The sequence below is a fragment of the Rousettus aegyptiacus genome, unplaced genomic scaffold (genome assembly GCF_014176215.1).
Source record: "Rousettus aegyptiacus isolate mRouAeg1 unplaced genomic scaffold, mRouAeg1.p scaffold_m13_p_14, whole genome shotgun sequence".
NCBI lineage: Eukaryota > Metazoa > Chordata > Mammalia > Chiroptera > Pteropodidae > Rousettus > Rousettus aegyptiacus.
The window spans coordinates 49,329,477-49,353,189 of record NW_023416289.1 but is presented as its reverse complement, the minus strand read 5'-3'; the positions used below and the strand labels follow the sequence as shown (position 1 = coordinate 49,353,189).

General features: G+C 58.5%; 1 protein-coding gene across 8 annotated transcripts in view; it reads right to left on the bottom strand.

Moving 5' to 3' along the window:
• Positions 1 to 23,713, bottom strand: part of ARNT2 (aryl hydrocarbon receptor nuclear translocator 2) — a 101,148-nt gene that overhangs the window by 42,851 nt on the left and 34,584 nt on the right. For all 8 annotated transcript variants that reach the window (XM_036231850.1, XM_016125789.2, XM_036231849.1 and 5 more), the window contains 4 exons: positions 23,629 to 23,676; positions 21,401 to 21,614; positions 17,875 to 18,088; positions 395 to 497 (listed from right to left, as the gene is read on the bottom strand). In XM_036231850.1, coding sequence (XP_036087743.1) covers positions 395 to 497; positions 17,875 to 18,088; positions 21,401 to 21,614; positions 23,629 to 23,676 — 579 coding nt within the window. The remainder of the gene's footprint in view (positions 1 to 394; positions 498 to 17,874; positions 18,089 to 21,400; positions 21,615 to 23,628; positions 23,677 to 23,713) is intronic.

The window sequence follows — 23,713 nt, the reverse complement described above, 5'->3', positions numbered from 1 at the left end:
AATACCCATCAAGGATGTAATCATTAAAGACTGAAGACGTGTGAGCTGGCACAAGGACCTACGGCAGTAAGGAGGAAAGCGCCAGGTCTCAGAGAAAGTGTGTCGAGAAACATGGATCCTGGAGGGACTGGGGGTGCAGCGAAGAGCAGCTGTGGCACAGAGGATGAGGGGAAGCCAGGGCGGGCACGGGCGGAAAACGGCAGGAAGCCAGACATGCTGGGCCGGGAGCAGGAGGCGGGGGCTCTTCCAGGACAGACGGAGCGGTCTGCGGGTTCACGCTCCTCGGTGGAGAGGACGGAGCCACGGGGCTGGACGTGCGACCCCGCAGGGCACACATGCACACGGGGCGGTGGGGGGGGAGGGGTGGCGGCATGCAGAGCCCCCGGCGACTGACCTCATCCTGCAGATGAAGGACCGGCGCGAGCCCATGCACATGCGCATGGACGACTGCTGCCCCTCCTTCTTCACCGTGCCCGTCTTCAGGTCCAGGATGCGGCCTAGGGGAGAGGACGCAACGTCAGAGGGGAGAGGACACGGGCATCAGCCTCTGCCCTGGTGGGGCCATGGGCACGGGGAGCCCCCTACCCCGCGTATGCCCTGCGGATGGGCCGGGCACAAGGGTGTTTGTCAGCAGCCGCCCATGCAACACCAAACACCTCATTCTCGTCAGAACTGCACACGAGGACACAGGGGTCTCAGACGTCTCCCCGCCCCCGTGGCCCACGCGCTCCCCGTGCTCCTCCCGTCTGCCCTAGGCCGTCTTCGCTCCTCGCCTCTGCCTCTGCAACTCTGCGCTCCAGTTACCTCTGCAGGCCAGCGACCCCACGCCCATGCCTCAGGCACCAGCCCCTCGGCCACAGCCACCCTCAAAGGTGGCCATGCTCTCCCGGGGCCCAGCAGGAGCCTTGTCTCCCCCACACCCTAGACCCGGAGAGGAGTTCTCGATGCCGTCCCTCACCTGCCACGTGCCGTCTCTGTCTCTACCTCCCCTGTCTCGGGCACTGCTGCCCGCTCCTCGCCCCTGGAGACTCGCCAGTACCGCAAGCGTCCCCTCCCCGAGCCCGCCCGCCACACGCACCCTCCCCACCCCGGGAGCCGCGCCTGCCTCTCAGCTCCGGGCTTCCCCAGCCTCGGGAGCCCTCCCCTCTGCCTGGCCAACTCCTGCTCACTGTCACACCTCACCCACGGTGTCCCCTGCCGCCGCTTGGTGAGCGTTTATGAAGCACCCTGGGCACGCTGGGCACTGACCTGAGCACAGAAAGCTGGAGGCAGAGGCCGTTACAGTCCCCGTTCCAGCACTTGAAATGAAGGGTCTGGAGAAGCCCCTCGCCCCCCGCTCCGAGTGCAGGGGAGAGGGCGGGGCGGAGGCCCCTCTGCACCCCTGGGCCCGGCTCTCTGTGGCCCTTGGGGTCTTCGACACGCCCTTCCGGCTGTCCCCTGGCACCTGTGGCAGCAGCTTCCACCCCCCGCAGGCCCGGTGCTCCGCAGGTGCGAGCGCCATGCACCGCACACCGGGCCGAGCCCGCCGTCTGCCCCGCCCGGCCGCAGGGACGAGGCCGGCTGCTGCCCCAGACCCAAGCCCATCGGCCGGACTCACACGCGCTTCTTTCCACGGCCGCCTTCGTGTCCGCTGTCGCTGACTTTGCCGTCGGCCAAAGGGCAGGCGGCCCCAGTCGTGAAGAGGGCCGGGGGAGAGTCTGCCGGCTGCTAGCGCGTGCCCTGAGCGTACATCCCCGCTGCGGGGCACGGGAGCGGTGGAGCTCAAGGACGTGAAAGACACGTTCCCAGGCTCTGCGCACTCACTTCCCAGGCCACGGCGGCCCCTTCCCGGCCCCGGGAGCGAGAGCTCGCCTGGCATCACACAATGTGTCCTGGGGGGTGCACGTCGGCTGCATTTCTGACACATTAGCAGTGGTGGGGACGTGTGGAGGCTGTGGCCAGGGCAGTGGGTCAGGGCGCCGCCCCCCACGGGCGGCTGGGTGCGGCGTCTGCCTGCAGTGCAAGGCCCCGAGGCGCGGCAGCGTGCAGATGCTGTCATTCACAACGCTTCCAACCTCCCCGCCGGCCCACAGAACCTCGGGCCTGATAGAACCACGGTTCTGGGATCCGAGGGCTCGTCCCCACGGCCCCGGCCCCTCGGGCCAGCACTGGCCCTGCCGGAGCTCCCTCCGCCCCACTCTCCACTGGCTCAGGAGGGCACATTCCTCTGTGGTCCTGTCACTGGGCTGGTCCCACCACAAACCTCATCCTACTCTTCTCAGCTAAGACTGAGACTCCTGGCCACTCGGGTCACCTCTGCCCTTTGTCCTCTTCGCCTGAGCCACACTCCCTGCCCCTCAACGTCCTAGGGTGCCCCTGGAACACACACACCACCACATCCTCGGCTCCTTTCAGAAATTCCCTGAACCCTGACCTAACGGACCGCCTGCTCTACTGCTCCCCGAGCAGCGTTTCTTCTGGGAGGAAGCTCCTTGTCCCACACCCCACGGGATAGGGGGTCAGAGGCAGGCTGCCACCTTCTCAGCCCTGGCACCCCCCCTCCCAATCGGCCCCCATGACCCTGAGGAGACAATCTACCATCACATATTAAGTTGTTCACATGTTTTCCTGAGGAAATAATGTTGAAGTAAACGACCGTGCAGAAAAAAATAACCAGACCATTTTCGAGCAGACCCCCCCAAATGGAAGTTCCACACCAAATGAGGAGATGTGCCTAAGGCTGGTGACGCCGTCGCACCCTGTCTGCCCGCAGAGCTGCCCGCAGAGCTCCCCGCGAGCCTGCGGCCGGCGCGCTGACCCCTGCTCTGAGTCTCCACGCCATGCACTGGAAGGAACGGTGACACGTCTCACGGTTTTTGAACATGGTTTTTCTAAGACAGCTGAAAAGCCTAACATGCTTTAGAATGGGGGTTGGCAAACGATGACCTATGACCCCAACCTGGCTCACCACCTGTTCTTTAAATATTTGTTCGAACACGGACTGGCCGTCCGTTTACTTATTGCCTGTGGCTACTTCCATGCCACAGCGATGGAGCTCTGTAGTCGTGAAGGACACTGTCCGGCTCCCGGAGCCAGAAGTGTTGAATGCCTGGCCCTTTGCGAAAGCACGGTGCGGTGCTGTGCGCAGGGGTCATGAAGCTTCCGCTGTGACGCGGCACCTCTCCCCATGGGCACCGGCCCCTCGTAAATGTTTTCAGCAAGCTGATTTTTAAGTATTATCTTAGTCAGTAGAAACTTTTTTAAAGCGCGGAATCAGAAGTTTGTCTTGGATAAGATCACAAAGGAAGGCTTTGTGCTCATAAGAAGGCTCCCCCAGGCTACAACAGAAGTACAAACAGAAATTAGAATTATTTCACCAAAAGAATCCCTAAGAAAACTGGAAACATCTTATCTCAGTTTAAGGAGGAGGAGGTCCAAGGCAGCAAGGGAGGAAAGCAGAGACCGCGATTAGGCAAGAAAGCAAAGCAGGGCCCCAGGATGGACACTATCTGATGCTCTTCCAGAACCGCGTGGCCCCCTGACGTGGGGCCCAGAGGCGGGAAGAGAAGGGGCCTGCTGTTCCAGTGACCACGTGTTCTCATCTCAAACGCTGACCCGGCCACCACGGCAGCTGTGCACACAGGAAAGACGCCGCCCACGGCTCAGGAATCCGCGCCGCCCGCACGAGGCCATGGCGGCAGGAAGCCCAGGGCCTGAGCTGGGTGCTGAGCCTGGGGGAGACGGGCCTCCTGCTGACGGGGGCGGCGTGTCGTCCTCAGGCATCATGGTCCCCGGCAGGTGTCTGGACGTGGCGAGGGCACAGACGCACACACCGATTCCCGAGTTGCAGCCAGACTGTTTTCTTCTCAAACCGGAAGCGGGGCTCTGGACGCCTGTCATTGCACTACCCACACGGGCCCCCCATAGTGTTCCTGTGATGCTCCTTTATTCTGAGAGTCAAAAGAGGGGCCCCCACCTTCCTATAAGACCTCACCTCCCTGGCCATAGTGATCGACTGAGGGCTGGACACCTGATACAAGCTGGACCAATCACAGGACTTCACTCCTCCTCTGCCCACAATGACTGGTCCTCAAATTAGGACATGGTCCAGCCGGGCCAATCAGAGCCTTCCACAGGCAAGCTGCGGCCGCCCCCCGCCCTGAATTTTCTCTTTAGGAGTCTGAGCTTGGCTTTTTTGGAGACAATGATGCCAGCTTCGTGCAGAACTGGACCCAGGACAATGAAAAAGACTTTAAGAAAGCAGGCTAACCGCAAGCTGCGAAAAGGGCGCCCTCCAGTGTTCAAATCGTAGATGTCAACAAAGTCCCCCTTTCAGTGCCTAAACTGGTTCAATTTTAATTTCCATCACTTGCAACCAAACACCCTGGACTAAAACAGCAATTCCTGGCCTGTGACAGGAGAGGAAGGGCAGGGGATTAACTTCTAATTTAGCCGGGATTTTACTGGGGCCGGTATTTGTGCTTCCAATCTCTCTGACTCTCCTTTCTGTCACCAGCCAGATAAAATTCTTTGCTTTTAAAAGGCTTATCTGATTGGGTCAGCTCTATCTGAATAATCTCATTGTCTAAGGTCAATGGACTTGGGACTTTAATCGCTGTAAATCCCTTCCCAGCAGAACCTAAATTCATGTTGGACTGAAGCGCAGGGGCTGGGAAGTGGGGGAGCCTGGAATCGAGTGCCCACGAGGTCCCCGAAATCACTGCTACGACGCGCGCCCACCTCTCTTCCAAGATTGCAAAGCCTGTGAACATCGCTGACCATGGGCCCCAGGCCAGGGGGCCTTCTTTACAGTGGGAGTTCGAAGGCTCCATTCTGGATGACAGCCATGCACAGTGGCCAAATTACAGACCTCATGTGATCACACGGTCTCCCTCCACCCCCATTTTCTAAAGGGTCCGTGCAGATGTGGGACTAGGCTTCTCACGAAGAGCACCCATGCCACCTTAAGCCCAACAGGGCAACTCGCCTGGGCAGCCAGAGCCCTGAGCAACGGTGGTGCCCGAGCGCCTGGAAGCTTCTCAGCCACTGGAAGGCACAGCAAACACAGGTCCTGGCCTAGCCGCCTGGGCCCCCAATCGGCCCACACACGTCTTTCCTGGCTCTGCAAGGTCATGTGGGCAGGGAAACACTGGTGACAACTCGTGAATGGCAGGCCGTGTGTGTCCCACTGGCCGGTACACAACTATTTATCCACTGGGGACATCGGCACCTTGTAAAAAGGACATGTGTTTTAATGGCAGTAACCAAGGGACCTTCCTTACCCAAGGGAGTCATAGCCGTGGCCGTGTTACATCTATGCTGGGCGAGCCTCCCCCAATCCATGTGCGCGAGGATCACGACTCAAGTTGGGAGGGGAGGGGAGGAAGGGTAGGGCGCGTGGGGTGAATTCACACAGGAGGGACTACAAGGGATGGCTCAGCCACCCCAGGATGGGAATGAGCCACGTGGAGCAACGGGATTTTTTCCTCTTTTCGAAAGGGCGCAGGGAAGCTCATGGGCATCGTGAGAATGTATCAGCTCCACCCAACAGAAGCCTCCCGTGCAGTGACAGGTGGCTCACAGTGACGGGGAGACAGGACACTGTGCCCACCTAACTATTCGACAACTCAGCTGAGGTCTGGAGGAGAAGTCTGAACAAAATGCAAAGGCGGCACAGAGCAGAGACAGTGCTTCCTCTCTGAGAGCAGAGGGGAATCAGGGAAGGCTTCCTGCAGGAGGTGATGTCAACGGACACCCCCGGAGGCTCAGGGAGGTGGAGCCGGGGGGGGCGGGGGAAGGGCACCCCAGGCTGAGGAGTCCCGGCCTGTGTGAAGCAGTGATGGGAGGGGTCTGAGAATGGGTTGAAGTTCTGAGCTCAGTGGGAGACAGGCTGCTGAGGGCTGGGTCCAGCCCGGGGCCCGGAAGGCCAGGAAGGCGTGAGCAGAGGCAGATGGTTGAAGCCGTTCCGCTGTCTCCCACACAGGGGCAGGAGCGCCAGGGCCTCCAGGTGTCCAGGACACATGCCCCGACCACGCCTTGATGCTGTTGGCGATAAACACTGAGTGCGCTTTGCAGAGCCCACGATCTGTGAAAGTCCGACTTCTCACCGCCCACCGCGGCCTGGGCAAGTGCACAGGACTTGCGCTTCGAGTGTGAGAATATCAATAATTCAGAGCTCAAGAGCAGGGACTCGTCGGCCTGGCATCAACTTCGGGTGCCGTCTGTCTCTGGCTCTCAGGGGAAGACAGACGCCCAGCCTCGGGGGCCGAGCGACCCTGCTACCCGGGCAGAGGCCGGTCTGTCACGAAACGCACTCTGGGAAGAAGTGGCCGCTGACAACACTGAGAAGACTGCACGATTGGCCGACGCGCAGGAGTGAGCGCGTCTCGGGGGGCAGACACGGGTCGGAGGGGACGTCCCTCTCACCGCCCTCTTGCTTTCCTGACCTGGCCGGAGTCTGGATTAGGACTCTGGCCTGTGTCTACAGAATGCCAAAAGGACAAAAGGTTCAGGACCCCGATTAGGACTGGCAGAAGGGACTGAGCGGGTGGCCCACAGGCCCTGCACTCACTCGGAAGGAGCCTCTCTGCCAGGCAGGGGTCTGTGTGGCAGTCCCTGTCTCCCGCCCTGCCGTCTGGGGAAGGGGCCTCTGAGACGCTGAAGAGGCGCAGGGGAGGGGGCGGAAACCTGCGCGGAACATCGAGGTGACCCTCTCAGGGGCAACCTGAGACCAAGGCCGGGCCGTGTGGGGTGAAGCCGAGGGCGCGCAGCCCCAGCACTGGTGACAAACCGCAACACCTGTCCGTCCCCAACAGCGCGAGAAGCCCAGCGCCCCTCGGCCTCCGCCAGCACCCCACTGCAAACTTTATGCGGAGTCACGGGGCGCCGCGTGCCCCGCCTGCTGCTGCTCTGCTATTCATTACGAAATCGTCACCCCACCGGCTCCCCTGCAGCCGGCACCCCTCCTGCTGTTTAATCTGCAGACAAAGTACAAATTCTTCACCCTGTTTAGAACAAGCCAGAGTGTGATTTAAAGAAATGCATTCCCCTGGGGGTGTCAGGCTACAGGAATGCCAGCAATGCAGCCCGGCAATGAACCCTCCCGCCGCTCCCGGCCTCGCAGGCGGCCCCCTGGTGGAGGGAAAGGGAGCCAGCCGCACGCAGCTCAGGGAGGCGACTTCGGGCCGGGCCCAGCCTCCCCTGCAAATCACTGATGAAGTGATTTACAAAATTATAAAAAGAGCAGGAGTCATCTGCATCCATGCAGAAAAACAGTGGAAGGGGCTTTGATGAGGTCAGAAATACTGAGGGATTTTCTGCAAGATGCGGTGCCCTCAGGACAAGATGGGGGTGGAAGTCAGCAGCCCCAGGGTTCAATGAATACACAGGAATGGCCTGCCTGGGAAGGAAGTGGGAACGGTCCCTAACAGAAGCCTCCAGAACTTCAAGCAGGAAGGAGACCAGGGTCTGGCCACTGGGAGGTCTCAGGTCACCGTGACTTACAGCAGCCGATCTACCACACAGGGTGAAGGACGGGCTGCTCCCAAGAGGTCAGGTTCCAGCAGTGGGTGATGTCCCTGCCAACCTCAGGCCGCCTCGGCCTGCAGCAAACACACCTTCCCCCAGAGAACCGGACCCCGGGTCTAGAAATATCACGTTTCGAAAAAATCACACTCTAGCCAAACCATCTCAGGCCTTAATAAATGTTAGGAGCATAGGATGAATGAAAAGGTAAGGGTGGGGGGAGGTTAGTTTAACACATGAAAACATTCAGCATATAAAAAGAAAGGAAACGATATGAAAAATTAGAATGCCACGCCACTCCACGAGACACATTCCAAGAAAGAAGATAATACTTGAAATATCAAAGCTCAGCGATATTTGAGAGCATCTTTCATGAATAAAAAGAGAATGACCTGAGACCAGGAAAAAATTGCTTTTAGATGGAAAACATGACTTCGGAATTGAAAACCCAAAGGAGGCAGTATGCAGTGATGCTGCTGAAAGCTCCATCACGGAGCGAGGAGAAACCCTTGAGAAATTCTCCCGGAAATCCAAGAGACGGGGAGAGCTGGTGAGTGCGAGAAGCAAAGCTCACATTCCAGGAGAACAGAGCCAGGGGGCCTAGCGCGTGACCCGCAGGCAGAGGTGACAGGGGAGACATGGGAGAGGCACTCAGGAAGGTTCTGGAAGGACTTCTGCTTCCACCCAAGATGGAGGAACGGAGCGAGACGTACCTTCCCTTCCGAAATGATCGGAAAACCCGACAACACGTACACAGCAAGGGTGCCCCAAATACTGGACATCAGGCACAGATGGGGAGCAGACGAGATGGGCCCCATGGCCATCCTGGACAGAGTACCAGAGGAAGAGAGGTGCGCAGAGAGAACCCCAGAATCTGCAGAGGGTCTCCCTTAAATCAGCACCAGCGTACTGGTCAGCGCACGCACAGGACGAAACCGACGTCATGGAAAGCGCCGACGGAAAGATGAGAGACAGTGGGCGCGAAAGCCGCAGTGTCCGAGATGAACACTCCACAGGGTGGGGTGAAGGACAGGACAGATGGTGCCTAACAACGACGAGCGAACAGCAAAAGGGACCATTTAAAACCGAATACGCAAAGATAAATAGGGTTTTAAGGCATAAAAGGGCATCGGCGGGCCGTGGGACAGCTTCGGTCAGTCTAACAGACAGCGACTGGAGTCCCTCAGACAGAAGAGGAAGATGGGGACAGAAGAGACAGCCGAGGAAGGAACAGCTAATCTCTGTCGGACAGAACCCCAAAGTTCAAAGACGCCGAGTGAACACCGAGCGTAACAAACACAAGAAAACTATGCTAAGGCAAATCATAACCAAATTGCTCAACACCAGTGACGAAGAGAAAAACTTTGAAACCAGCTGGAGGAAAAAAAAAAAAGAGGTACAAAAAAGATAAAGATGGCAGCAGAATCCTCACAGGTGTCGGTGTCGGTGAGCAGACCGTGCGGCAAAGACATCTTGAGAGAAACACAGACCGGCGTCCCGCAGGAAGGCCGACGCAGACACGTTTAAACAAAATGTCCGGCAGTCAAAGTCTAACAACATTTAAAACACTGTAACGCATCATATCCAAGTGGAGTTTATCCCGGGAATGCAAGACTGGCTTAACTTCTGAAAATCAAAGAAGGTAATTCACCGCATGAACAAACTTAAAAGGAGAAACCATATTATCTTTACAACAGATACCACAAAAGTGCCCGACAGAATCCAGCATCCGCTTCCCGTAAAACGCACTCAGCAAACTGTGTGTGGAAGGAGAGGCACTCACTCGAGCTGACAGAGGACGCCTGTGGAAACTTAGGCGAGCTCAGTACTTCAGCCACGAGGACGGAGTTCTCTGTACGACTAGGAACTCAGGAGAGGGACGTCCATGTCTATTCTGTGTTACGGTCTATATTTGATGGAGTTCCAGCCAGTGCAATCAGGCAAAAAGAACCAACCCGATTTCTACATCCTATCAGTGGACAATTAGAAATGGTACTAAGAAAAATCGTCTACGACAGCATAAAAATACAAAACGCTGGTAATAACAAGAAATGCGAGAACTAGATGAACGGAGAGATGCACAGTGTCCGTTGGCCAGGAGGCTCGATAGTGTCAAGAAATCATTTCTCCTCTAACTGATCTACAGAGCTGACGGAACCTCAATGAAAATCCTACCAGGCTTTTTTTGGGGGGTAGGAACTGGCCAGCTGGTTCTAAAGGGATGAGAAGACCCTGGACAAGAATGAAACGAAGGTGGACGCCATGCTCTCCCTGACGTCCGATGGAGCTGGGCTGACAGGGACACTGGGGGCAGGAAGGGACAGGTCCAGTCCGAGCCCCGTACACAGCGGGCGTGCGGCTCACTCTGGACCAGGGGGCGAAGCCAGGCGGTGGAGAAAGGACAGTGCTTTCCACAGCGGTGCTGGAACAACGGGCTCCCCGCCCCTACCCCCCACCCCAGAGAGGAGGCTCCTCCCAAGGATGAAACAGGATGAAAAGCCACTTCACCAGCAGCTCCCCACTGGCGTATGAATGTCAGCTCCCCGTCTTCCTGCATTCCAGATAGAGCCCCATCCCTCCCAGCAGAGGAGCAGAGGACTGTCTAAGCACAGAAATGCAGATCGGGGCCCAGCCTTTCAGGAACTGCTTCTTGCCCTTTGTAAATTCGGAATGCTCAATGGTCCTTGGTGGCCATCACTGGCCTGGCCTCCCGCACCTCTCTCCCACTCCCTGGCCTTCCTCTCCTCCGCAGATGGACAGGGCCTTGGGTCCTTCCCACGTGTGGTTCCTGGGCTGGGGACCTCCCGACCCGGCCTCAGCTCGCAGACTTCGGACGCTGCTCCGCCACCGTTTCCTCAGGGGTCCTTCCCTGATCTGCTCGCCCTGCTTCTAAGCAGGGCCTCATTCCTGTTGCACAGCCTCTGTCATTTCCCCTCGGGGCCACTTTCGCTCTGCACTCACGGCACGGCCACCTGCTGCCATCTCCCCAGCCCCGTGAACACCCCACCGTGGACCGTGAGCACACTCACTCTGTCACCGCTGTATTTCCAGTTGCCGGCAGTGACACGTGCTGGGTTAGACAAAGACGTACAGTTTGTCTCCCCAAAAGAGTTTCCTGCTTTGTCCATGAAGACGTGGTGCTCGGGCCCTGGGAGCTGCCGCCGTCGCGGGCCAGGCTGTGGCCAGTCCTGGAGACGAGGCGGTGCGGGGACCCAGCTCCGGCCCCCCAGGGCTCCAGACTCGTCCCTTGTCAGGCTCTCTTGGAGGAATCTCAGCCACTCTGCAGGCAAGCCTGAGAGTCCGTCTCCAGAGTTTACCTCTTAGCTTACTGCCTGACTGTGAGTGAGTGCATGCATGCCTACATGTGGTGTGTGCACACACGTGTGTGCAGATTCCCAGTCCTACTAAGCAACGTCACAGGTGCTGCTTGGAACGGGGCTGAGGGACCGACCACAGGGGCACTTTCCACTGGGCACAAGAACATCACGGTGCAGTGGACAGGATTGTCCCCTGGCGAGACCAGTGCGCCTGTCACATGTGCCTGAGGAGCTGGGCGCCCACTTTCTAGGCACATTCTGGAGGGAGTTGTGTGACTGAGAGGAGAGTTGGCCTGGGCCAGCTCTGAGGTCCCCACGACGTGGAGCTCTTTTGACCCTAGGTCCTCAGATACTCTACACTCAAGGTCAAAGAATGACCTTGTAAACAGCTCATTGGAGTGTAATGTATGTCATCACCAGAAACGGGAAAAGTACAGCCCATCACCGGACCACTGCCCTGGCGTGTGGCCGCATGACAAGCTGTGCATGGGGTATTATAAAAGAGCCTACAAAAATAAAGGGAAAACTGAATGCAGATGTTTTCCTCAATTAGCTTTTACTGAGAAAGCAATCAACAGGCAAGATCAGGGCTGTACATGCATTTTCATTTAGCCATTTGGCTTGAGTCATGACATTTCAGAAAGAAATGTGACTCTTTTTTTAGTGAAGTGAAAACTACTTCAATTTTCCTGATCATGCTGAGGTTTTTGTAATCAAGTTATTTTTAACCAAAGCATTACAAAATATGACCATCACGTGAGAATATTACTGAAACTCAAATCGCACTAGCAGGAAGCGATGATTCCATCAGTCTTTTGAAATGTTCTAAAGTAATTCCAAATAATTATATCTGCCTAAAAACAAAACTACTTGTAGGTTATTTTTGTTACAGTTTCTTTTTATAGATGGAGAAAAAGTCTTTGCCTATTTACTTCTTCAGCACTAAAGTTAGGATGAAAGGTAAGATTAAGAAATCGAGGCTCTTGCAAAGAGGGTTTCACGAAACACTAAGGCTGCTCGTCTTTTACATTGATTAAATTTTTAACATTTTGTTGCTTGCTGAAATTTTCCTCCTGGCATAAACAGATGGGGCTGTGTTATTTTACCGGGATGCAGACATCCTCCATCTCCAGTTTATACTGGAATCGCCGGGTTGCTTTTAACAATACAGGAGACTGGGCTTCAGCACGACACCGTGGAAAGTGGGGGGCGGGAGGGGGGGCGCCCCAGCACGAGCATGCTTCGCAGATCCACAGAAACCCCAGTGTGTACTACGGTGGAGGGCCGCCGTTTCAGGGGTGAGGATTTATCTATCACATATATGTACACATATTTAATATTTTATTCCTTTTCTTTAAAAAGGATTCCCAATTACATACGCTTCATACCACACCAATCCTGGAGAGGCCGGGGGGTTTTCAAACTTATTTACGAAGCCGCTGTTTCCAGAGCGCTACTCAGTATTCCTCATGCGGAGAAAACGCCGTGCCGTGAGAGCGAGGACGCGGGCACAGATCCCTTACATGACGACATGCGCGTGGTTCTCGGAGGCGGTTCCGTCTCAGCGCGGATTTAAAGCCAGGTTCGGAGTTCCCGGGTCTAACTCCCGCCTCCCACAAGATGGAAAACGTGTGTATGGACTGGAGGGAACCTGAACCTCGTCCTCTGCCGTTACGGGGAGACTCGGCCCTGCTCCTCCATGAGCGAACACACTTCCTCACTCACTCACAGCGCAGCCGTGGCCAGGCAGAGGCTGGAGCCCTCCACCCGCCCCGCCCTCTCCCCCACCCTGAGCCGCATGGGCCGTGTTGGGAGGGGATGTGCTCGCTCTCTGGCCCCCACAGGCGTCTGGCTGGTCTTGCACTAGTACAGTGAACACAGGACGCACAGCAGGCACGGTCTCCCCGGCCTCCCTGGTCCCCACGAGCCCCCTGCGGGGGAGCCTGTGAGCATCGCAGGGAGATGCCGCATGCCGTGGACCATCCGTCACGCAGTGCTGTGGCTGGGCAAGTCTCCTCGAGCCCTGCCGAGCCTGGGTCCTCAGCCACGGACCCCTTCTGGACGTCACATGGTCGGTCCCACACACGGGAGGCAAGGACCACAAGAGAGGAGTGTGGGGCTGATAAGGGGACAGAGCGCCCTGCCCTGGCTTCAGGTCCAACTTAAGGAAGCCTCGGGAAACAGGCACGGTGCCCGGCACCTAGCCCCAGAGCCCTGCGCGTGGAAACTGACTCTGTACCTCGAAAACCGGCAGAGAAGGACCTGAGCCGTCTACGGCCCTGTCACAGCAGAACACGCAAGGCTTTCCCTCGTCAACAGCACCCGGATCCTACGACGCACTTCAGAGGGGTAAGAAGAGAAACAAAGCAGAGCGAGATGGATACTCAGAAAAGCCACTATGAATATCAGTGTTTAAATCCAACTTTCAGTCATTAACAAGTTAAAAACTGACTAAAACCTCCATGGATCCCAAACACTATTATTAACACCATCCCATGTGTCATTTCATATCAGAAGACATACTGCTGCCTCCATTTACACGGGAGGAAACTGAGGCCCCAGGTGGAGTCGTTTACCCACCGTACAGGGCCATGAACAGCGACTGTCACCAGGTCCTTCTGACTCCAAGTACAGGGACACGCATGTGCGAGCGTGCACACGTGCACACACACACATGGGCCTGGGAGCACACTCTGCTTGCGGAGAAGCTGGCTCCCTTGCCAGCATCTGCACGTGTGTGTGTGAACCCACAGCTCCGACCCCCTTATCTGCTGGGACAGCAGAGCGATAATGAACCTGCAGCCCAGGCTGGGAATCGGTCCAGATTCACGGAATATCTTTCAACATAAAACACGAGAGGACACAAACCACTCGGCGGCGTGAGCACACGAGGCACACGGCGAGGAAAAGCAAGGCAGGGCGTGTAAACATTTCACAACGAGGAGCCCTGAACGGAGCCAGAGGAACATCTGGGGCAACAGACCTAAGGAGTCCGTGGTTCCCAGGGGCGGGCACCGCAGGGGTCCCCCAGACCAGCTGCGCTCCTCAGATTGCACTCTCCCACACACACACACACCCCGAGCACCCCGGCCCACCCAGCTCCGAACGCTGCTTCTCGGCACCGGTGATCTCTAAGGGGCCGAAACCCCATCGACGTGCTTTTCTGGCCATGAAACACTTTATTTCGCTTACTGACTCTGATAAAATCGAGATTTTTTTTTTTTTTTTTTGGCTACCTTCATCTACGTTACCTAATATGGCAAGATACGTGCCTGGGATCCCAGCTTCTGGCGTCGGCCCAGAGAGTGATCTCGGGCATTCCAAAGAAAGTGAGCTACAGGTCTGCGCGTACGGGTTTCATGAAGCTGCCTCGGTGACCGACGCCTGGAAGCAGCGTCGGTGCCCAGCACTGGTCCATGGGGAGGGTGGGGGCCTTCACTGTCCAGAGCCCAGTGGGACCGGCTACCTGCCCAGCGCTCCTCCACGGAAGGGCTCCAGGCCACGGCTGAGCGTGACACGGCTTTGTCCGTGCGCCTTCTACAAAGGGCTACGCAGAAGGCCCTGCCGCCTCGGGGGGGGTGGGGGGGCGGGGGGCCGAGGCCGCGTGCTGGCAACTGTCGGCTGCTCTCCCAGGCGCACACGTTCCGTGACGTGCGCGCTGTGCTTTGCGGTGGCCCGAGCCCCTGCGTTCGTTTCTGGGTCCGCACAGGGTGGCAGTGCAGACACGCCCTCAGGTCCTCGTTTCCTATTCCACGGCGGGGACGCTGCCTGCGCACCCTGCAAAGCGCCAGTCTGTGACGCGTGGACGTGCAGAGCGAGGTCGCATGGCCGCTGCAGGCCGCTCTGCGCCACGCGACTCCCATGCCCACTCAGTCTGCGCCCTGCACAGCAAACCTCCAGGGACTGCGCCCACCCCGCCCCCCCCCCAAGCCCTCCCCAGAGGCCTGGCCCCAGGCCGAGCGCCGGGCAAACGCAAGCTGGAGGCAGGATTCTGGGGCCAAGCCCGTCACACTGCGCTGGTCCCAGCAGCCAAAAGACGCACCCCCACCACGCACTGTGCTAAGGACTTCAGTTCACGGCTTCTCAACCTTTAATGTGCACGTAAGTGCTTTGGGGGGGCCAGTAAATGGAGCCCCCGAGTCAGGGCGCCTGGGAGGGGGCCTGGGTCTCTGCGTTTGTAAGGCACTCCCAGGAGGAGTGGGTGCTGCTGGCCCACAGAGCACTTCCCAGGGGTTACCTCCCCGGCACGAACAAACACTTGCCTTGAGTTTCACAGTCAACGAGACGTCTCACAGAACCACGTGTTTCCACCATTCTGAGCTGGAAGTCACACTCAGATCAGAGTGCTCGACAAGGTCACAAGGGCAGTGAACGCGACCCGGACAATGGGCTGCCCAGCCCCAGGCAGGTCTCCCCTAACCCTGGCTCCCAGCGCCAACTCGGGCCACGTGCCCCGGGTGGCAGGCACAGACGTGTCCCAGAGTTCCCGGCTCGCCAGACCTGGGTGCAGCCAGCAGTCGGCGTCCCCAGCAAGTTCACAGTCGAGGTTACGCAGCTGCACCGGATCACACAGGCCCCGAGACCCCGGGCATGTGACCTTGGCCTTAGTGCGTAGACCCTGCACACTGTCCGGCCCGCAGCCCTGGGTGGCGCTGCTCTGGCGGGGCCTGCCACAGTAGGCCACACGCAGCACTCCGGGCTCTCTGTGCCATGTCCCTCAAGGGGACGAAAGCTTCGTCTGCACTGACGATGACCTCCACTCTGCAGCTGCCATGCGGCCTTATTGTGTGGCCCCAGGAAGCTCTCTGTGGCTGTGCGCTTCGTGCCCCTCACCTGTGCAGCGGGGCTGATGACACCCCACACGCTGGACCACAATGCGGCCCAGGGGAGTTGGGGGGGTCTCTCCCTGCCTGTGCGCCAGAACCCCAGGGAGGCTCTCAAAGCCACGGTGCCCGCCCCTCCCCGAATCCTGGGCAGGCGCCTCCGCGTACCTCCCCTCCGATCGACTGTAACGTGCTGCCAAGGTTGACAGCCACCGTAGCAGTAAAGCACGTGCTGTAAACACGGAGAACATGCCCCAGACTGATTCACAGCTCGCTGTTAGGACTGAATGAGGAAATGAGAGCAAACAGCCAGCGTCCCTCAGGCGTCCCCTCCCCCAGGCCAGCAGGGAGACCGAGAAGGGAGCGTGCAGTCTCTGCCTCGCACGGAACAGGGATGACAAGGCAGTGAGCAGAGCGGGCGGAGCTGGCTGCCCGGGGGCCTGCTCCTGCGAGCGCCTGTCTGCGCCCAGACCACGGGCCGGCCAAGCTGTGACACAAGGCGGAAGGCATCTCTGGCCTCCAGTGAAGCTCAGGAGAACGGGAGCTTGATCAGAGCTCCTAGGGACAAGTGAGTCACACACTGGCGGGTTCCAGCCCAAGCCCTCAGGGACCAACCAGATCAGGCTCCCCCAAACTACCACAAAAATCTGGCTGGAGCAGTTAGGAAATGGGAGCCCTTCACGAAAAGCTGGGAGCTCCAGTTGGTGACACATGAACAGGTACTTGTTGAACAGATGAACAAATGAGTAAACAGCGTACCCAGGGGACAAACGCTGCACGGCTCCGCTCACGTGGGGGACCCCAAGGAGCCAAAGGCATGGAAGCAGAGAATGGAAGGGTGGCGGATGGGGGTGAGGAGGGGAAATGGGGAGCTGGTGCTCGACGAGCGTACAGTTTCAGCTCCGTGGGATGAGAAGGTCCGGGGTCTGCCGTGTGACACTGTTACAACGTGGCGACAAGCCAGGGGGCCGACCTCTCGTCTCCCCCAACAGCAAAAGAGACTGATGACGACGAACGAAGCCACAAGGACAAGGTGACGAGCATGGAGCTGACAAGTACGTCGAGCACCTTACTGCCGGGCCATGTGCCCCCTTCCTGGGCCTGAAAGGAAACCCACCCGCTGAGAGGCGGCTCTGCGGGACGCGAGTCCCGGAATCAAAGGCGTCAGGTTGTCCCCGCAGCGTCACGGCACCTGTCACGCTGTGGCTGGTCAGGAAGCCCAGCTCTGCCCTGTCCCGAGTGCCGGCGACACCCTGAGGCCCCCCCTAGCGGCAGCGGGCAGTGAGCTCTCCCGCGCCCCTCCCGCTCACGGCCGGGGGGCCTGACAGCATGCCTCAGCAGCTCCCGGGGCTGCCGTCCTCTCCTCCACCGAGGGACACCATGTCCCTCACAGAGGACCCACCGGGAGGGGACCTCGGAGGCCTGGCTGCCCACCGTTCACCCGGTCAACACGACAGGAGACGCAGAGACGAGACCACACACTCAGCTCTCTCTTCCTCCCTTTTATGCCAACGCTGAGAAGACGACCACGCTTCAGAAAGAACTCCACTTCCGCCACGGACACCGGCCGCCTGATTCGATCTTACCGTCGGCGTAACGGGCCAGACCATGTCCCCCAGAGCCATACGCTGAAGCCCTAATCCCCGGGGCTCAGCACGGGACGGTGCTTGCACACGGAAGGGGGTGATTAAAGCTGAGCTCCCATCTGCATCAGGGTCCTGTTTTGTTTTGCTCTGTGACTCGCAAATGTTTGAGTGTCATGCTGCTGCTAATCCACTTTCCCCTGTGGTTTCTACTTCACGGTTTTGTGCACTACGGCATTTTTAGTTTTGTTTTTTTTTTAAGAACACATATGTTGTGTTATAGCAGAGCTGACTCCATTTAAACGTTCAGTGGGGCACACCATCTCAGGTCCCCAAGGCCTGGGTAATAAAACGCCTACAATCAAGATCACAGTCACACACTTGAGGCATAAACCTCACTACAAAGCATGTGATTCTGGCTAACGTAGCAACACCACCTCCTTGTGGCAACATCTATAACTGCAGGTAAAAAAGTGATGTATTATAAATGAATTTTTTGAAGTGACAGGAGAAATGAAGCCACCACACAAGCTGAGTCAAACACACACCCTCACCTTGAGGCAGGCAGCTGCTCCAGCTTCCTGGTGGGTTTCCTGGAAAAGATTTTTCTCGCGGGTCACCCCGCCCCACAGAGGGGGCTGCACTGACCTGTCATGGAGTTTTCGGAGGTGCAGAGCTGCTCTCTGAGCTTCTCCACGTCGTCGGGGTGCACCTGCTCATATAGGGTGCTCCCAAACCACTCCGACTGGGGCTGGTTCAGGACGGGGGTGACGGAGTCAGACACGTAGATCACCCGCCCGGTCTCAGCCGCCACCACAAACAGAAACCCATCGGCCGCCTCCAGGATGAGATGCTTCAGCTCCTGCGAAGAAAAGGCCACGGCTGGGACCAGGCGCTGACCGCCTCGGCCACCGCGATCATCTCGTGGGCCACCTTCGCCTTTCACTCAGATACTCGCTGGGACGCACAGAGCTTTGGACGCTGTGGCTGCGGTCACTAGAAAATGGGCTAAGAACAGCAAAGATCCATGCGCCCTCAGATACAGCCGCTCGGAGCACGTCAGCCCCATCGTAACCCGTCCTCTCTCGGGACACCAGGGCATGACAGGTGAGGAAAGGGCCACCACCAGAAGGTGCTGGGTTGTCGCGAGTGTGAACGGCATCACCGGCACATTCAAACTGCAGACGCGTCACTCGAACAGAAGAAGGGCGTGGTCCCAAGGTGCTCTTGGAAGGAAGGGAAGGAGGATGGGGAAGGAGGGGACAGAGGAGAGGGACCGTGTGTGTCCCCGCCCGCCGCCTGCCACACTGCCGGGGCGCCCTTGTCCTCTGTCTCCGCGCGCTGTCTGAGCCGAGTGCTGGCGCTGGGTGTGGGAGTGTCACCTCGCACATGCACGTCTGAGCTGGCTGATGGCCAACATCGCGACGGACCCTCAGAGCAGTCCCAGGAGGTGGCAGGGGGCATGGTGTTGTCCACGTCCCCTCGCAGTGAGAGGAGAGGAGAGTGCACCAGCCCCGGGGTCGCCCTCAGTGGCTCATGCGTGGAGCAGAGGCAGGGAGGAGACTGTGCGGGGTCAGTGACCCGGCGGCAGGAAGCCCTGGCGGCAGCCCGAGGGCCGTGACAGGCGAAGTCGGCTCGGTGAACAGGTGACATCTTTCCTGTGCAGCTGCTTGTGTCACACTCTCTCCTCAAGCCCTGGGGCCCCCTCCCACCCAAGAGCGTGGGCTCTGTTCCTGCTGCAGGTGAGGCGCTGACTCCACCACGCATGCGTGTCTGCAGGTGCGCCTCGGGCCTCAGGGGTCGAGGGCACGTGTCTGGGTCTGTGGCCGGCAGGCGCTCTTCCTGGGAACCCTCCGAGGACCGGCCTCTGCAGCATGCCATCAGGGCTGGCTGCTCGGAGGCGGAGGCTGGGGAATCAGGGGCAGGTGGCTCCGCATCAGTTCTGTCTCCGAGGGGGCCCTCAGGACCCACAGCTTAGAAAATATGGACTGGCTGCCGAGCAGAACCGGGGTGGGGGGAGAAGGGGGTGCTTCGTGCACGTCTCGGAGCCTGTGGCCAGGTCGGACGTGCAATGTCTCGTGCCTGGGAAACGTGGGCGGAACAGGCCGTGCGAGCATTTTCTCAGGAAAGGTTCATCTGGTCCATTTCTCTCGCTTTGCACTTCTGCCTTCAGAGCATCTAGATGCTTCCTTATTTCACAGGGTTGGATCAGCACTTTTATTTTCAGTATTGGGAAGATCTGCCCTACAGGAAGGACCGTGGAAAATGGAACAGGACGCCTGAGCAAGCGGAGGACTCTCGCTGGAGGAGAGGAGGCGGGCTGACGACTTCGCGTGTGTTTTCACGGTCACGCACGGTCTGCGAGGACCGTGGGAAGCTCTCGGGGGACACACAGGCCTCTCCTTCCGCCACCCACCTACCAGCTCCGTCGTCCGGGAGCTCGTCACTCACCGCCAAGGGCCTGTGTCCGACGACCAGAACCGGCCTGGCCATCTTCCAGTCAGGCTGACCATGAGGCTCAGGGGCACGGGCCTGGGGGCAAGAGGTGGCCGTCCACTCTGTCCCCCTGAGCCCCCACCCTTGCTGTGTGACTCTGGCCCGTGACTTAACACCCTCAGCTTCCGTTTTGTGGTTTTTCCCCAGATTTTTTTTGGAGATTTTGTGGGGTTAACAGATCCTCTGTGTGAAGGACTCAATAATGGCTCAGCACACAGTAGGTGCGCAAAAAAGGTAGCCGTTGTATCGACAACACACCGAGTAACTGAGAGAGACGTGGCAGGACTCTATAATGCCATTACGGTCTGCCATCTCCGCCCTACTTTCTTAATCCTTGCTCATGTAAAGATAAAGAGGTTCATTTCAAATATGGATCCAGCAGGATTTTTGTTAAGAATTAAGAAAACGGAGAGGAAAAGCTTTTGACCAATCCCAGTGGTTAGCGGGTGCTTAACCCACCTGTGTGGTCACCTGCCGGCCATTCACCCCTTGTTTTACTCCGAGCCCCGTGGTGAGCGTGCTCCTCGCCTTCCTAACCTGTCACCACAACCAGGTGACATGGGAGCCATCACCACACTCCTTTTCCCAGAGGTGGGGGGACCTGGCTGGCCCCGTGCCCTGAGCCGCCATGGCGCGAGCCCTCCCAGGGGTGGCCACTCTACCGCCCCGCCTTCCTGACGACTGCGAAGTGAGCCACCACGTGGCCCGCGGATGATGGCAAACGGCATGAGGCAGCGTCCTGGCTGAAATGCCCACCGCACTGCACGGCAGGCGCAGCGACTCGGCGCCTCCTCCGCGTTCTCTCCCCCAGCCTCGCCCCCACGGCAGGAACAAGCACCGGCTGCTGCGGACAGACTCCGCCACGCCCCCACACGCCCTCCGCACTCCTGCCTGCGGCTGGCGCTCACTGTCGTCCTCGCGTCGAACCCCTCGGGCCCCCCTCTTTCTGCGCACACGCTGGGGCTCCTTCTCAGTGGCCACTTCCTGTGCCTCCTCACTACACAGGGGCGCAGGGCCGCCCTGGCCCCACGTCACTGCGCCCGCCCCGCCTGTGACCACAGACGAAGGCCCTTCACATCCATCCGCTCCTTCATCCCCAAGGGAAGGGCGTCTGCCAGTCAGCCCCATGACCCAGCGAGTAGGGTGAGGTCCAGCTGTCAAACCCCACCCGGCTAACCCCTTCATGGGCTTGCCCTCCAAGGCCACTCAGACTAGCACAGCTGTCAGATGCGGCTCTGGGGTCCGACCAGCCTGTGTCCCCCCTCCCTGCCCCGCCACCCCACCCTGCCCGGCCCCCGCTGCACCGCTCAGCAGCTGGCTGACTCTCAGCAAACTCCCTCACCTTCCCGGACAAAACAGGGACCGACAACAGCAGCTGCTTCCTCGGGCTGGGATAAGGGGTAAATGGAACAACGCACGGGAAAAAGTGCCAGCTATCACGGTCCTTGTCACCTCTCTCAACATGACAACCCCGTCCGGGGGCTGGCCACCCTTCTGTGAGTGACGCCCCATTCTGGTGCATGGCCAACGCCAAAGCGGAGACGCAAAGGTGGGACCAACCCCCCGGGAGAGCCTCCTGGTGAAGAGTGGACATCGCAGGTGTTGTGTCCCCGCCCCCGCGAGCCCCGCCCCACAACCCCGCCCCCTCCCCTGCCCCGCCCCGCAGCCCACGCCGCACCTGCTCCGTCAGGAAGGAGGGCTTGTAGGCGCCGTCAGTGGACTTGTTCCCCGTGCCGCGCATGGACTTCATGTGCGACACGGCCATGCGCAGGATGGTGAGCTTGTCCGGCTTCCGCGCCAGCGCGCTGCACGTGGGCACCATGTCCGACAGCTCCGTGATGTACTGTGTCATCTTGTTCCGCCGGCGCCGCTCGATCTCGCTGTGGTTCTCTCTTCCCGGAGGCGCGACACCGGGAGGGACAGAGAGGAGCGTCAGCCCGGGGCCACGGCCTGCGGGGGGAGGGGGACCAGCGCCCGCAAACGCCCAGAGCCCAGGAAACGGGGCCGAGCTGGGCGCGGCGCCTGACCCGACTCCTGTCCCTGCGGGCGGAGCACCGGCTCCTGCACGGATCCCAGATCCCGGAGGGCTTGCTGATCGGCGCGCGGCAATCAGACCGCGCTTTCCGTGGGCAGGAGACAGCCCTGGGCACGCTCCTCCACACTTCTAACTCCAGCCCCTCCTCCCCCGCAACGTGGAGGGGCCCCACAGCCTTCGGCTCTCCCCTGGCTCAGGGCAGCTCCCAGGCACCCATCGCTGACCCATCCACCAGCTACCCCACTGCCATGGAGTCAGGTGGCCCTGCTGAACACACAGCCCAGCGAATGGCAGCCTATGTTGGAAGCACATTCTACTTTTCTCTTATTTTCAATGTCAGGGGTAAAGGACTGGCTGGCAGAAGCCAAGGGCTGAGCTCTGTGTACAAAGTGACTCACACACGGGCTTACAGGGAAGTGTCCCAGAGTCGAGGGTTTCTGTCTTTAGTGATGGGCCTAATGCAGTGAGCTTTTTGTACCCCTGAACTGGTACTCCACCGCTATCACTGACCTGCAGTGTCCAACAGATGTCACCCCCTCTTCCTCTTCCTCTTTCTGATCTGAGACCCTGGGAATTCTCTGAGTCAACATGGGATGAAATGCTACCTCAAAGAGAATTTTGATCCAGAGATACCAAAAGTCGCTGTCCCCTCATAAGGGAGGTGAGGCTATGCCCAAAACAGGAGGCCGCCTTTGCTCAGCTCCTATCTGCGCTGCAGGTAAACAGCATACACTTTTGCCGTGAAAGTTGAAACACCAGCGTTTCAGAGGCTGAGCGTCTTCCATGCCCTCCTGCCCTCCCACCCAAACATTCCCTGTGTGTGTGTGGGGGAGGGGGGGACTGCCGGATGACTAGGTGTCCACGATGGACCTGGAGGCCCCAGGAAGCCCTGGCATTCTACAGAGATGCATGTCCCTCTGGGGTTCAGGTCAAGTGCATCCGATGTGTAGCCACGGCAGGGGAAAAGGAACCGTAATCAGCAATAACCGCTGTGCGGAGGTTGCCGGACCCAGGGCCCCACGTGGGCACCGTCCTTCTAAAAGCGTTTTTAAAAGTAACCAGGGCTGCCCATCCGCACCGGGACGGCAGATGCCGGAGGAAGGTGCCCATCACCGGCGGCAGGTTCCAAGCTCGTCCACATCCGAGAACGAGGCATGTCTGCGTGATGGCAGGAAGGTCAAGGAAGCCCCTTCACTGACAAATTGAGTACAGATGGGGATTTTGCTAAGGCTGATGGGACGGTTCATGCCTTTCTCTCAATGCTGCCAAACTTCCTACTATAACTGAAACAAAACCAAAAAAGAAAAAAAAAAGAGAGAGAGAGGCATGGGGCCGAAGCTGCCTCGTCCTTCGCCCATGCAACATGACACCACAGGCACCGTGTCCCCAGCCAGGACAGCCTGGCTAGCGACGTGGCCACATGGTCCGTGAGGGAGACAGCTCCCAGGAACTCGGAGTCCAGTGTCACGTCCTGCGTCCAGAATGGGCCACCCAGATTCCTTCCATGTCTCATCATTTTGTGGTAGAAAAAGAGGACTTATCACAATGGTTTGTCTCAACTTGAACTCTAGGTCTGTCTCTTAAAAAGGAACCCATGAAAATTGGCAGTCACTGTTCAATTTTAAAAGGCAACAGAGCCAATAACTTGTTACTTAACTCCCAATCATCTAGGCTGGGCTGTTGGCAGGGTTGCTACTTAAGCTACCTGTCACCGGGCCCAATACTGGCACGAAATGAGGGACAACCAAGGGGGTCAAGCTACAGGCAGTGGCTGTGTCGATGACAGAATACATTTAAATCCGCGCACGTTCCCATTCGGTGACACCTGGCTATAGGCGTCTTCAAATCTAAGGAATGTAACGTAACCTCACCTTGAAAATTTGCTGGGACCTTCGCCGTCTTCATCGTCAAAGTCCATTCTGAAAAGTCAAGATCACAAGTGAGCCTCGTCACCAG